At 33.3% G+C, this 16,277-nt stretch overlaps 1 protein-coding gene across 1 annotated transcript; it reads right to left on the reverse strand.

The window, feature by feature from the left end:
- Positions 1-5,736: 5,736 nt before the first annotated feature.
- On the reverse strand, positions 5,737-8,672 carry LOC137826126 (gibberellin 2-beta-dioxygenase 2). Its single transcript, XM_068631984.1, has 2 exons — positions 7,593-8,672; positions 5,737-6,264 (listed from the first exon to the last, which is right to left on the reverse strand). The coding sequence occupies exons 1-2, from the start codon at positions 8,379-8,381 to the stop codon at positions 5,938-5,940; spliced, it is 1,116 nt and encodes a 371-aa protein (XP_068488085.1). The 5' UTR covers positions 8,382-8,672; the 3' UTR covers positions 5,737-5,937.
- Positions 8,673-16,277: the final 7,605 nt, after the last annotated feature.

The raw sequence follows: 16,277 nt of genomic DNA on the forward strand, positions 1-16,277 counted from the left end.
AAATCCTGATACACAACTACACTTATCAGGTGTAATCTTCAATTAACAAGATATTCTTTAGAAAAGAATATACTTAACAATCTATCACTTTACATCTTGGAGTTTTTGTTTTTAAGAATTCTGAAAATTATAAAAAAAATAACCAAATGATTGATTATTTCAATCAATAATAAATTATATGTGCAAACAGTGTTTTAAACATCAATAAAATAATTAATTAGATTTTAAAATTATTGATTATCTTATTTATAATTATGATTAAGATAATCAATTATATATATGTATATAATTATATTAATTGTTATAATTTATCGTCTCAAAATAATTATTTTAGCATAATCAATGCTATCCAACTTGATAATTTTCAAAAGGATTATATTTTTTAATAAAAATATACATAATTAATTTATAAAATAGCTAAGAATATTTGGACTAATGAATAATTCACAAACACTCCCCCACAATAATAATAATAATAATATATGTAATGTAATAAGAAAAAAACAACTTTATTTGTTCGATAATAAAAAGAAAATAGCTGAAGTAACCGACCCTCCAGTCTAGCTGCATCTCATACCCACCAAATTATACAATATTATTTTTAAAATATTTACACAATAATTTATTATCTTAAATGATAAACATTATTTTATCTTAATTTGTCCTAGCATTATTCATATTTTACAATTATTAAAAACTATTTATTTAATTAATTTTTATAAAAAAATAACTATATTAACCATTTTTAATCACATTAAATGAAAAATAAAAGGAAATATAGATTTTTTTCAATACTCTCATTTTTTACATCAAAACACAATTTAGTTTATCAATTTTTAAAATATTTGTTAACAAAATAAACACGAAAGGTGAAGTTATTATTTTAATTTTAAATTCTCCCAATTAAACGTTTTTAAAACTGAAAAGAATAAAAAAATAGTTAAATTTCGGTTTGCCCAAGAAAAAAAAATAAACACGTGAATAGTATTTGGTTCGGTCTTTATTTATTCTGTGCAGGGGGTGTCAACTGGGTGATTGAATATAAGAAAAAAAATAATAGAAGTTTAATTAAAAAAGAGCATTTATTACGTTAAATATGTAGAAACTCTTATGAACTTATTTATAAATAATTAAAATATAATAAATGTATTGAATATTCTTAGCCATCTAGATTTTGTGAACTTTCTATTACTTACTTTAATGAAGATTGACCCAATGCTTACCTCCATTTTTCCCATGCAACAAATATATTGCATCCTTTCACAACACCCCAAAATATATTAATATTTTAAAGACAACATTGTCTCCAACTTTAATTAAAATTTCAAGTAGCTCTTAAAAAATAGTATTTAGTGTAGATTAATTTGTTCTTCTCCAATTCCGTGTCAAATTTATTCTTCTGCTGCTAACTTCCATTATAACGGTACGACAATTTTGTCAAAATTTGTCACCAATGCCCTGTTCAAGCTTTTGAAATTTTTATTTATTGAAAAATTTCATACTTATAAGTCTATGTATATTTTAAACAAAATCCACAAAATTAGGGTGAAAATATTAAAATAAGATACTCTCATACATTTACATTTATATGTAAAGTAAAACTTTAATTATTTTTAATCAAGCCTTCTAACAGCTCTCCTACTTGAATGTCTTTATATTTCTTTTATCTTAATTGAATGAATTAAAATAAGCAAGAAATTTTAATTTTTTAACAGCAAAAATATTTTTTTATAATTAAATTTTAATTTTAAAAAAAATATTTTCATTATTTGGGCTGGTCCACAGGCTCGCGGGCTAACTCTTATGTGGGACAAATCAGTAAATTGAGCCCACACTCCTTGTGCGAGACGAGCTAAACGTGAGACGGACCTATGCGGGAGAGACCAACCCGCATTGTCACGCCTACATAAAATAAGAGAGGAGAAATGAAAAATAAAAAAATGTAGTTGAAGAGTTAAAAAAAATGCGAAAACTATAACTTATTATTTAAAATCAATGTTTTGTCCTAGATATATAGTTGTCCTCTACTTACAATTTACAATTGAAGTGTAAACTATGTTCTTTGGGGAAAGATAGAGGAATAAGCAATTTTATTTTGGTGGGTGCAATGTTTATTAAGATGCAAAATTAATACTATACTATGATTTCATTTGAGGATGAAAGATAATAAGAAACAAACTTTAAACTTAATTTATGAAATGTTTTGATTTCTAATCGATATAAGATCTTCAACATTCCTAACGTCGAGACATTCCAACTCGTGCATGTGACTATATATTTATGGGTAGTTCAATTCAAAAGTGACTTTACGTTTAACTCAACCTTACAAAATCGATTCATAAGATGAGGTTTACACCCACTTATATACTACAAAATATTTTTATTTATAGTCGACCAATAAAATAAATTAAGAATGAATATGATAATAAAATAATATGAGTATAAAAATATATAAACAATACATTTATCAAAGTTATGCACTAAGTAATGTAGTAAATAGTAATAAAAAAAATATAACAATAATGAAAACAATAAAAGAAGCTTCATTCTCACATCTAAGTATTTATCATCTTCTAATTTAATTTAAGACGTAATTAGAGTGAAGTGTTAATTTTTCCCTATCAAATTGGTGTGGTGATGATTAAGTTATTTGCAAGAGAAAGATATATATAAACTAGAAGGAGATTATAAGAGAAACTTCCAAAAGCATCAAAGCTAAACATCTGATTAAGTTTGAGATGTATACATCATATTAGCTAAACGGCAACATCATTGTGTCAAAGCAAACTAAAACCATTAACGACTCCTACATAAGTATGTGGAAGATCATCACCTAATTCTAACTAACATGGCAAAATAAATAATGTAACGGAAAACACCACTAATAAAAAACACAAAATCATTGTGGTCCAACCCCAAGGATCACTCATCTTCCATGCTCACCACTACTTTTTTCTTTTCTTCTTTCTTTCTTAGTTATTCATACTATTCTGGGCTTTTCTTCCAGCACCCTATAATTTCCAAGTGCACCCCCATAACTTTAAAATGTCCACTTTACTTTTTATAAAAATGACTTTCTAGAAATCTTTTTAGAATTTCCAAGATATGATTTCTATGATTTGGCAAATTCTCACTCCACCTCCCTTTTAAAAAATTTAAATAACCTAAATGATGTGTAATTTCATATTTTTAAATAATCTCTGTTACACCTTCCTTTCAGTTGTGGTAATGTCAAATACAACTAATCAACCCTCTCACACACACTCAAATGATGGAACTACTCTCTCAAATAGTGCGACCGAAAAAGAATGAAAGTGTTGCGGCTGGAAAAGAGATATGTCGCTGGAAGGGAGTGCGGGATAATTTTTTTTTTTTAATTTTGTACTCCATTTTTTCACCTTATTGGTTTTATTTGTGGATTTTGTAACTTTCAAAAAATTGAAAAAAAAATAAACCAGCACTAGTAAAAACACCATTAAATTTATGTCAATCACCAATGTTTATCCGGTACAAATAATCAGCACCACTTGAAAATGAAGAAAGTGACATACTCCCACTATATTCAGAGGAATATTAAAAAGAATGGAGATGCATGTAGAATTTGCCACAGAATTTTTATATCAGAATTTCTGAAACAGGATTTTCCAAATAAATTTTTCTATAACACATGAAATACATTTTTGGTTTTTTATTGAACTTTATAGAATAAAAAGTTTAAAACATATGATATCTTAAAACATATGATATCTTTTAGAATCAATTTTTTTGGAATAGGTTTTTCAAAAACACACTAAATAAGTTTTGGAACGAGTTTTTTGGAAATGGAATTTCTAAACAAACTTTCCAAAACAACTGAGGAATATAGTACGGGGTGCAATTTGTAGTTACGTTTTTGCACTTATATGGTTTTCATTAACATCGGTTGAGTTGGTAAAAAGACAAAATTAATCTTGTGCATTTCAAATTGCATTTCTTTCTAACAAGGACAAAGTAAGAATTTTAACATTTAGCGGGTGCAGGAGAAAATCATGGGGTCTAAAAATCAATCCTCATTTTCATTTTCAGTTTTAGATCTTGGTTTCTTCATCCTGCACCTTACAAAATTTCTTGGTGCAACCCTATACTTTTTTAAATGTTTTTTTTTTATAATTTTTAAAGTGCTTCTAGATTACCTGTTAAGGAAATTTTTCGGAACACGTTTTCCAAAACTTCTGAAACTGAATTTTTGAAATTTCCAGATTTCTGGAACGGATTTTCAAAATTAATTTTTAAAATTCATGAAATATATTTCAAAAGAAGAAACGATTTTCAGAATATAATTTTCAAAACTCATGAAATATATTTCATAACAAGTTTTTTGGAACGTATATTATACATTTTAGAATGAATTTATAAGATTGAATTTTTTAGAATAAACTGTTTTTGCAATGTGTTTTCTCTCTTTTTCTGCAGCAAGGTGATGATGTACCAAAAACAGGAGCAGCAGCGGCAATAGTGTCAACAACAGTTGTGTGGTGCAGTGATAGAAGGTATTTTAGTCTTTTTCTTGTTAGTAGTACGGTGCATAAAGCAAAAGCCCTAAATCTTTACCTAAACAAATTATAAGTACAATACACTAGCTTTTCAGAATTCAACTGAAATGCGCCACTGGTGTAAAAAATACATTGTCATTCTATGGTAGATTATAATTTTATTAGGATTATTTTGAAAATTTATTGTTCTTACAAGGTAAGTAACTTTTTAAGTCCAAGTTGTCCACGGCTCTCCAGTCCTCCGAGCCGAATGGGGTACATGCGAAGTGAGTAGGGAGTAAAAAATTACTTTTGACGTTTAGTCTCCTCTGGTATTTATACCTTTTGAATGGATCTCAGCTGTCATGGACCTACTTGTGGGTTTAAAAAAGGGCCTAATCATGTATTACCACTAAACTGGCTTAATTACGGTTAATTGTGGATTTATGGGTTGTGTTTGGATTAAGAGAGTTTGTCGGCCTTCTCAGTCATTTGATCATGTCGGCCTACTTGTCTAATCGACAATACACTTGCCCCAGGCTCGAGCAAAGCGATTACCATTCGGTCATGTTGGCCTACTCGACTAGTAGACAGTACACTTGCTCCCAAACTCGAGTTGAGTACCATTCGGCCATGTCAACCTACTAAGCTAGTCGACAATACACTTGTCCTAGACTCGAACGGAGCGATTACCATTCAGCCATGTTGGCCTACTCGACAGTACACTTGTCTCCAAACTCGAGTGAGATTATTACCATTCGACCATATGAGTATACTCGACTATTCAACAATATACTTACCCTAAATTTGAGTGAAACGATTACCATTTAATCATTTCGGCCTCGGCCTAATTATCTAGTCGAGAGTACGTTTATATTTAAGATAAGATTAATCAGTTAACAGTATAAAAAAAAATTACGTTGATAATGCGAGAAAGTTGAACTCAGATAAAAATGTTTTGTTGAAAAATATTGATTATTTTAGAAAATAATTTAAGTTGAGTAAACAAAAATATATTTAAAGTTTTTTTATCGTCACTATTTTTTTGTTCTTCATAGACAGATGGATATTCCATAGGATATTGAATGTTTAATTAATAATACTTGAGTGAAAGATATAATTGAAGGCACTGTATTGTGATGGCAGAATTGGACCCCAGTCCTTGGAGTAACTGACACATATTCCATTATAGATTGAAAGCTAAAGTAAAAAAATAGTGACACACTTCTCTAACTTCAGAATCAATCCAATAAATAAATGAAGCATATACATCTCATTATTGTTGTAGTCCTCACATTTTTCCCTTTCACCCATCTAAAATTCAACCCTTACTCAACCAACATCACTAACACATATCAAATTAATGAATCTCACCAAAACAGATGGCTGAGAAGAACAAATAACAGTATTATTATGAGCTTCATCTTCAACTTCTAACAACACGGTACCTATCCAATGGATCTTTGAAAATGATGAGTTCGTGGTAGACCCTCCAAGCGTAGTCCTCAAAATCAAAAGAGTTGAACACCCTCTCTTCTTCTTCTTCATCACCACAATTATTTTCCTCTTCAACTTCTTCTTTTTCCTCATTATTGTTGCTTCCAAGGGTTGCCTTGGGAAGAAGCGGAGCCACTCTGCTTTCTGTCGGAAGAGTTATTAGCAATGACATTGTTATGCAGCGTGAGCCTTTTTCTTCTCCCACTGTTGCCACTGGTCTGCCTCTAACTTTCTTCAACTTCCCATTGCTCCACACCTACACAATAAAATTGCTTGAATTCATATATAGTAACCCACTTTATCAATGCATCATCACCCCTTAGGAGTGGTATTTGAGCTCTCAAAATTAAACAAAAAATAATAATATTTAACAGTACATGATAGAAAATTGTATTAACAACGAATCTTGTAAACCTTTTAAGGAATGCAAAACCAAGTATTAAGAAGATAAAGACACAAAAACACTTGAGGGACACCATGTTTTTTCTCTCTTTACTTTTCTGTAGTGGAGGAGATGGGTTTCCTCATGCATTTAGCATCTGAGATTTGAGGGTTTTGCATCGTCCACTTTTTCTGAGCTGAATCGATGATTTTTCTACTTTAGGACACATCCCAATGAAAAATGAAGAAAAGAACAGAAACCGACACAGGAACATTGCTAATCAGACTTCATTATGACCAGCCTGGGTATAAACAAGGGGCCCGACCAACATAAATTATCTGCTGGATCAAAATCAGGATTTCTATGATAAAATTTACCACTGAAAAGAATAATGGTTATTTACGGTAATAAAATTATTTTAATTACAACTTCATTATATCATTCTTAAAAATACAAAATAATGTAGAATGGCATCGCCCAAATAACATTTATTTATCTCGTTTCGTATGACCCAACAACTAAAAGAAGAGTCACTTTCAAAAACAAAAGTGACTGACCAATATTAATTTGTTTGTACTTTACTGTTTTGACTTTATATATAAAAATCACAATTTTTTTGTCTTTAAACAAGCAAAATTAATGCATTTTAATATGTTATTAGTATAGTGTTAGCTTTAGCCTTTGCAGAATTGCTAGAAAATCAATTTGGTGATATAAATCTGTCAAGAAACAGAGGAGTGTAACTCTGGTGAAGTACAAACACGTATATTAATTAAATTAATTAATAATTAAACCTTAAGAAAAGGAAAAGACATGTCAAATAACTAAAATGCTGTCTCATTAGCTGGAATCGCATGGTTGAAGTAAAACGTTATTAGTTGAGTTAGTCTTTTCAAGCCTTGTTCAAACTTCAAATTAGGGAAGTTTCAAGATCAAATAATGCATGCACTACAGGGACAGTAGGGTAATTACAGCTTACAAAAATAACTTTAAACTATAACCAACATGATTACGTGACAAACTGACAATCTCACATATGAGCTTTTCCCCCAAACCGCACTAAGTAGGAGAAACAAAAAATAAATAGAATATTTTAAAAGCAAGAAAATAACAGAACATAATTAACAAATGTCCAAACTATAAAGCAAACAAAAAGATTTATTAATTAATTAAAAAACATAACCTAAAAATAATTAATTTACCTGAGCAATATCACCAACAGTGACCAAAATCGACTCCACGTGTGGCAGCACAGAAACCCATCCCGAATCCGACAGCATCGAGTACTTCTCATTCCTAATCTGGTACTGTAGTCCGATTATAAACGGGTAAAACCCACCCGATTTGTTTCCGGGCACAGACTCCGAAATCCATAGAAGAGAACGTAAGCGGGTCGGGTCATCCCCTAGCTGGTTCTCGCACCCCAAGGCATTAGTTAACTCATCAACGATCTTCAGCCCCAGGTTCTCCAGTGCGCGTGCGAACTCGCGCAGAGAGACTAGACTGAACTCGCTCGACTCAGTGGAGCACGCTGAGTCGAAGCGGAATGACTCGCCGAGTCCGTCGTCGTCGTCTTCGTCGCCTCGGCCGTAGCCTAGAGGCCAGCTTTCAGGGATGAGAGACTCCTTCTGATCACGAGGGAGGTCGAAGAGGGCGAGCGCTTCCTCCTCGGCCACGTTGGCGAGTTCGGGGGGAACTGAGTGATCTGTGAGTTGCGCATAACCGAGTTGCGAGACGCAGGAGAAGATGTCTTTTAGGGAGGAGAGGGAGGGGGGACGCGTGGCGGCCGAGGAGGAAGAGGAGGAGCGGCGCGTGGGGAGGGAGAGCGTGGGCGGGAGGCGGTGGAGGAGGCGCGAGAGCGCGTCGGCGGCATCAGAGGAGGACAGGAGGTTGTCGTGGTGCGCCGCTGGGGTTGGCGGCGGTGCTGAGGTGGCGCCTCCATAGAGGTTGGGTAGGTGTTGGTGTTGCTGCTCTTGAGTTGAAGACGCCATTACGTGAAAGAATAATAATAATAAATATAAGAACAGTGTGAAAAATTTAGGAGCTGTGTTGTTGTTCTTATATGTTGAGCTATTTTTGATGAGTCGGAGCGTGTGAATACGGGAAACAAAGGACTATTCACACGTGTGATGGTGCAGTCTCCATTTCCCTTTTTCCACGACTCTCATAAGGTTTTCTTGCTAACGTAATGATTATTTCTAGTGGTGCTTCCAAATGAGACAATTTAGTTAACAATGTCCTCGTTGGCACTCGTTGAAACCATTGCGAATTTGGGTTGGGATACTTTTAATCGCATTTATGGCTGAATGTAGCTTATGGAAATTGGCAACAAAATTATTGATTATATTAATAGTATCTCTCTTCCGCAGCTGTAAATGTTTTATTTTTTATTATAAATAATGAATTATCTCTTAGAATGAACTTGAATGGATAATGATAATGGGAATGCGAGAGCAAACATATACTAGGAGAATTCTAATATTAGGATTCTAGAAACCTTGAATTTAGTTTAGAATGTGCAATAAATGATTTAATTAAATATGTGATATAAAATTGAAAAAAAAAAAAGATTGGGCGGGTGTTCCTACTTTTATATAATTCAATTCTTATTGTTTTATATTTTATAATATGATTCTACTATCAAACACAGGGCTGTTTGTACTAACATTGTATGATCTTATAAAAGTAATATGTTTGGTGTGTCTACCAGTCAGTGTTAAATAAACAAGAGATAAGGAACAGTGACATAGAATATCTTGAATGAAGCGATGAGTCTAACCCTAAAACCAGCACCTTCATTCCATAAAAAAATGGTAGCTTTAAAAGGTATGCAGGTTTAGGGTTAGGGGAGATAGTTAGTGGCAGCCTTGTGTGTGTTTTTTTCTGATGGCAGCAGAGGACATGTATTGGTGGTAGTTGGACTCAACAGCTGGATAAAGGTCTCACCTCCCTGTTTGTTTATTCATCTTTTTCTTTCATTTTTTACATCAAACTTATTATTTTTAATTTTAACAAATTAACAAAATTAAGAAGAAATATTTTGAATACACTTATAATGAAACGAATTTAAAAAATGGAAATGGAGAAGAAACTCAATCGTCTTGTTTAATAACATATGTGATTTTCAAAATTACAAAACTACTATCGTGGCACGTTCCATTGACTGGCTGCCGGAAACGGAGCAACCGCTGAAAGATTGGGGAAGACCGCGGAGACGAAGGAACGTAGCGAGAGTGAAGGACGTGAACCTTCCTTAGACGTGCGATCACGATCCAGGATGTAGAGAGGGCAACGAGCGTGACAATCTCAGTAAGTTCCAGTCTCTACTGCACTTCCGAGATCTCCTCCAACGGAATCGAAAAACTAGGGTTTTCCACGCACAATCTGCTTTCCGTTTCACACACTCTGTTTTTTTGTTTTTATTTTGCTATATTAGGTTCTGTTTTACAACTATCCCCCACATATTGCAAAAGATAAAACATAGAGATATAGAAAGAAAAGGTTATGGGTTCATCTAAGATGTAATGCATCAAAGCTGGTATAACATGCTATATGAACCAGTCTTAGATTGATGAACTTAATACATAGTGTAGTTGGTATAGCAAGCTATATGAACCAAGACACTTAGTATGTGTTAGAGGTTTATCAGTCACAATACACCCCCACATTACTTGTTGTTATGGCTGTGTTACGCTACTAGGCCATGCACGTGCCCAGTATTCATGAGTGTTATAGAGATTTTGCCAAGATCTCATGCAAGCAACCCCACTTGACACTCATATAGGTGATTTTATCAAGTGTATGCTGCAAATCATACACCACCCATAAGAGCTATGAAAATCATTAAAACTTTGTAAGTCGTTAAAACTCTTTTACCTCTGAATTTTAACCACAAAGTTTATCCTCTCGATAATGCAGTAACTAGCACTTTCACACACACCGTAGCAATGGACAAAATTGATTTTAAATCAATATCAGTGCTAGCAGAACTAACAAGTGACTTGTTTTTACCCATATGAACCTTATTCATGGGATCTCCAATCACAAAGGTTGGGTTTCCATCACTTGTTTGTTTGCAAGTGGCTTAAGTCTCATTCCCCTCGATGTTTCTAAAATCAATTTTCTCCCTAGGGGTTTTGTTAGAGGATTTTCCTGATTCCGTTCTAACTTGACATAGTCAATAGAAATCGTTCCACTCTTTAACAAATGTTTCACCAAATTGTGTCTCAATTGTATGTCTATTCTTTCCATTGTAGTTTTTATTTTTAGTTATAGCTATTGCTGATTGGCAATCACAATGCATTGATACATATGGGGTTGGTTTCATTCCTAAAGGAATGTTTGCTAAGAAGTTTTTCAACCACTCAGCTTCACTACCAGCCATTTCTAGAGCAACAAACTCATATTCCATTGTTGATCTTGCAATAATAGTTTCTCTGGCTGATCTCCATGTAACTGTACCACCCCCAAGTGTAAATACATAACCACTAGTGGATTTTGTCTCATCTGAATCAGAGATCCAGTTAGCATCATTGTACCCTTCTAGCACAGCGGGAAATCCACTATATTCAATGGCATAATTCATTGTACCTCTCAAGTATTTCATGAGTCTCGCAAGTGCATCCCAATGATCCTGACTAGGACATTGAGTGTATCTACTCAATCTACGTACTGCATGGTCTAGAAAAGCTCATTAAATGCAATAAGCTCCCAATTATCTGGGCATACTGAGTTTGAGAAATAGATTCTCCTTTGTTCTTCTTTAATTTAGAGTTAGCATCATTAGGGGTACTCACTAACTTAAAGTTATAGTAACCAAACTTCTTTAGAAGTTTCTCAGTGTATTTTTCTTGGGATAGTAATATACTATCTCCCTTCCTTATGATTTTAACTCCTAGAATCACACTTGCTTCACCCATGTCTTTCATCTCAAACTTAGATCCAAGAAACAATTTTGTTTGAAAAACTATATCATTGCATGTACCAAAGATTAGCATGTCATCCACATACAAACATATAATGACATATTCACCATTTTCAGATCTAGAATACACACATTTATCAGCATCATTGGTAGAAAAACCTTCACAAAGTAAAACATTATCAAGTTTTTCATGCCATTGTTTTGGTGCTTGTTTCAAACCATACAAAGATTTTAAAAGTTTGCATACTTTTTCCTTTTGACCTGGAACTACACATCCTTCAGGTTGAGTCATATAAATTTCCTCTTCTAATTTACCATTCAGAAAAGCTGTTTTAACATCCATTTGGTGAATTACTAACTTATGGATAAATGCTAAGGCTAGCAACACACGGATAGAGGAAATCCTAGTAACAGGTGCAAAAGTATCAAAGTAATCTATGTTATGCTTTTGAGTAAAACCTTTAGCAACTAATCTTGCCTTATATTTTTCTATGGATCCATCAGGATGGTACTTCTTCTTAAAGATCCACTTACAACCAATGGGTTTTGCTCCTTTAGGCAGATCTACTAAGGTCCATGTATTATTTTTCTTAATTGAATCAAGCTCAGTTTTAATGGCCTTATCCCAATGTTTAGCATCAGGAGTACTAGTAGCTTCTAAAAAACTTATTGGATCATTCTCAACTAGATAAGTATAAAAGTCATCTCCAAATGAGATTTCCTTTCTCTGTCTTTTACTTCTCCTAACATCCTCACTCAAGGAATCACTAACACTATTTATAGGTTGTTCAGATGTACCACTACTCTTTAGAGGAAAGATGTGTTCAAAGAACTCATCGTTTTTCGTCTCTACTATAGTGTTACGTTCAATTATATCACTATTAAGAACTAGAAACCTATAGGCAACACTATGTTCTGCATATCCTAAGAACATACAATTAGATGTTTTAGAGCCTATTTTCTTTATCTTAGGATCAGATAACATCACTTTAGCTAAACACCCCCACACTCTTAGGTATTTCAGATTAGGTTGATAACCTTTCCACAACTCATAGGGTGTTTTACCAGTTTTCCTATGTGGTATCCTATTTTGTAAAAAACACGCAGTAAGCAGATATTCACCCCATAAATTATTAGGAGCATTAGAATTAATAAGCAGAACATTCATCATTTCTTTAAGAGTCTTATTTTTCCTTTCAGCTACTTCATTAGACTCAGGTGAATATGGTGGGGTTACTTCATGAATAATACCTTCTTTTACACAATAGTCATTGAATAAAACATATTTACCACCTCTATCTGATCTAATTCTTTTAATTTTCTTATTCAGTTGATTTTCTACTTCCGCTTTATAAGTTAAAAACATGTCAAAAGCTTAATCCTTATGTTTAATTAAATACACTTTGGTGTATCTAGAAAATTCATCTATAAAAGTTACAAAATAATTTTTACCACCTCTAGACATGGTTTGTTTTAAATCAGCAAGGTCGGTATGAATTAAACCAAGAATTTCAGTTTGACGTTCTACAAAGTGACATGTTTTCTTCGTTATTTTAGATTCTAAGCATACATCACATTTACTATTTTGTTTGTCATGCATGTTGATTAATCCTAGTCGTTGCAATTTCATAACATACAAAGAGTTCACATGTCCTAATCTAGCATGCCATATATCATACGAGTCAACAATATAAGCAGAAGATTTAGATTCATTCATAATTTCAGAAATGTTTAATACAAAAAGGCCTTTATCACAATATCCCTTTCCCACAAAAACATTGTTTTTTTTCATAACAATCTTGTCAGATTCAAATGACACTTTAACCCCAACTTTGCTTAGCAATGCCACAAAGACCAAATTAACTCTAATTGATGGCACATGTAGCACATCATTCAAAGCCAGAGTTTTACCAGATGTGAACTTCAAAAGAACTTTTCCTTTTCCTAGGACAGGAGTTGTCCTGGAGTCACCGAGATATACTTGTTCTTCTCCATCCCCCACACTTGTGTAGGAGGTAAACACATTTCTGTTTGCACAGATGTGTCTGGTAGCCCCAGAGTCTACCACCCATTTGCTCACATTTGTCACAAGGTTTACTTGTGAAATGACTGCCACAATATTATCTTCCCCTTCGGCTAGATTTGCCTTAGGAGGATAGTCGTTTTTGGCCCTATGTCTGCACTGAGGTACATGATGACCTGACTTTCCACAGACAAAGCAATTACCTTTTTTCTTGAAAGTGGGGTTAGTTCCACTGGGACGAGAGAATTTGTTATATTTCTTTTTATGATTAATTTTTTTCTCGTACCTTTTTGGAGCTACTTTTTCTTCTACCACGTTTGCTTTGGCAGACAGAGTTTTGGCCTTTGCAGCAGCGCACTCCTTCCTGTTTGTGTCTTCGATGATGATGTGGGTGATCAGATTTGATAATGACATTTGTTTCTGTTTATGCTTCAATTGTTGTTTGTAATCCGTCCAAGATTGCGGGAGCTTTTCAATCAGGAGTTAGGACACGAATTCATCCAGCAAGGTTATGCTTTCAGTTTTGATATCTTCAATCAGCTTGTGATATTCGTTTATTTGGATTTTGATGTCTTTGCCTTCGATCATTTCCCAGCGGTAGTAGTTTGTAATTACGAACCTTTGTCTGACGATGTCTTTGGCAGTATATTTGAGGATAAGAGAATCCCAAATATCTTTCGCATTCTTATAAGAAGCATAAACATCGAACAGATCGTTAGATAACACACTAAGTAAAGTGTGACAACATACCTTATTTGCATGGATCCAGTCGTCAACTTGTTTCGCAATCGTGGTTGAGTCGGGTTTGACAGTTGTAAGTGCAAGAGCAACTCCGTACATGTCCAATAAGGTGGACATGCGTTCCTACCAACGTCAGAAATTCTGACCGGTGAAGACTTCAATTTTGGAGACATCCAGAAATGGTTTCGCAAATATGGTTTGCGTTGCGGAAACCACATTTGACGGTCCCGTAGCAGTGTTATTGTTGTCCGTATTTTCAGCCATAAGTCCTTACGTTTGTAGTAAATTTGGCTTTAAAACGAACAAAAACTAGTTTTCCCGATGCGTGAGTAATCACTGTCCGTAAGGACTTATCCGCGGTATATTGTGCAAGTCCCCCAAGATACAACAGGAACTTCTCGGTAATTTCCGAGGATCAGAACTAGCAAGTTTCTTTTTAAAAGAGTAATACCCAAATAGAACCCAAAATTATTATAATAATAAAATAATGAGGAGAGAGAAATTGAAAAGGGAAAATGGAGAAAGAAGAAGATGGTGAACGGAGGGTTTGAAGAAGATGAAGAAGTGAGAGTGTGAGTTGCATTTCTGAAGTGGGTGGAGCTCTCTTTATATAAGGAGAGGATCCAAGAATCCGTTGCCTCTTCACAACTACTATCATGGCACGTTCCATTGATTGGCCGCCGGAAACGGAGCAACCGCCGAAAGATTGAGGAAGACCGCGGAGATGAAGGAACGCAGCGAGAGTGAAGGACGTGAACCTTCCCTAGACGTGCGGCCACGATCCAGGATGTAGAGAGGGCAACGAGCGCGATAATCTCGGTAAGTTCCAGTCTCTACTGCACTTCTGAGATCTCCTCCAACGGAATCGAAAAACTAGGGTTTTCCACGCACAATCTGATTTCCGTTTCACACACTCTGTTTTTTCGTTTTTATTTTGCTATATTAGGTTCTGTTTTACAACAAGATCAACCATATCACATAAAATAGATAAATATCTTGTCCATTAAAAATAAAATGTTAGATTATTAATTATAAAACATTATTATTTTTCAGCTCCAAATTTTTTAAAATAACATAAAAAGTCATAACTAATATTATATTAAGTTTTTTTTAAAAAAATAGTTTAATAAATTTGAATAAAATATTTGTAGATAATATGATTGAAGTAATTGAAATGTAAAAAAATTATTTATTGAAATACTCTCTATCTTAAAATTGAGAAAAATTAAAATTAAAATAAAGATTAACACCTTTATATAATAATACTCTAGGCTAGAAGATCTGAATGTGGAGGGTACGTGGTCCCAAGTTTCAATTTTTCTTCCAGGGATGTTAGTTGATAAAATTGTTTGATTTTATGTTGTGTGAACATGTATAAATATTATATTTTGATAGTTTGAAAGTTAAATATTGTTTTAGATGTTGGAAAAGTTCTTGAATGGTATGAATTTTTAAATGTTATGTGATTGAATGATATGTATTATATATGAATGATGAGAATTGTATGAAATTGATGTCATACATTTGGGATCATGTATGAGTTGTTGTTTGATGACATTAAGTATGAAAAACTTATGTTTAACAGAGATCCTCTAGTTTCACTGATAACTAAGTCATATAGACTAAGATATCAGGTGGTGAGAAGTTGAGAGGAAGTTCATACACACTGGATCCCGCTGTAAATATCAACATTGAATGTTTGAACTTACCTTGATCCTTTCTCTTGGATTTGTTGGTAATATTTGGATCAGATATTAGTCTTTGGTAGGAGTACACTTAATGAGTCTTCCAAAAGACAAAGTGAGATTGAAATGAAATTCAATGATTGTGATTGAAAATAAATCCATGTGAGGTCTATATGAATGATGAAATTGATATTGAAATTTTATATGACAACATTTAAAGAAATGTTTATAAATGATTAGTTTGATGAACTCTTTTTGCATGAATTAGATATGTTATGAAATTTCTTTTCATTAGCTTACCCATACTATTCTTGTTGTGTTTGAACTGCGATGACAATATTACGTAAACGAGCAAATGATCATACAGTGTCGGAAAGTGTGAAGGGTTTTAAAATATAATTTTGAACCTTATATTGTTAATATTTATATATTTACAAGTCATAATCTTATAATAAAAATATTTTGAAAAATATTTTATGTGTGTATTGTGTATTAATATACAATATGATTATAG

This window comes from Phaseolus vulgaris, chromosome 8 (assembly GCF_000499845.2).
Source record: "Phaseolus vulgaris cultivar G19833 chromosome 8, P. vulgaris v2.0, whole genome shotgun sequence".
NCBI classification, from domain to species: domain Eukaryota; kingdom Viridiplantae; phylum Streptophyta; class Magnoliopsida; order Fabales; family Fabaceae; genus Phaseolus; species Phaseolus vulgaris.

What these genes read in the sequence shown, in the direction of transcription:
- LOC137826126 (XM_068631984.1), bottom strand. Translation starts at nt 8,381, where the DNA reads ATGGCGTCTTCAACTCAAGAGCAGCAACACCAACACCTACCCAACCTC. An exon ending in CTGTTGGTGATATTGCTCAG is followed by an intron (nt 6,265 to 7,592) that starts GTAAATTAATTA and finishes TTTATTGTGTAG; the next exon opens with GTGTGGAGCAATGGGAAGTT.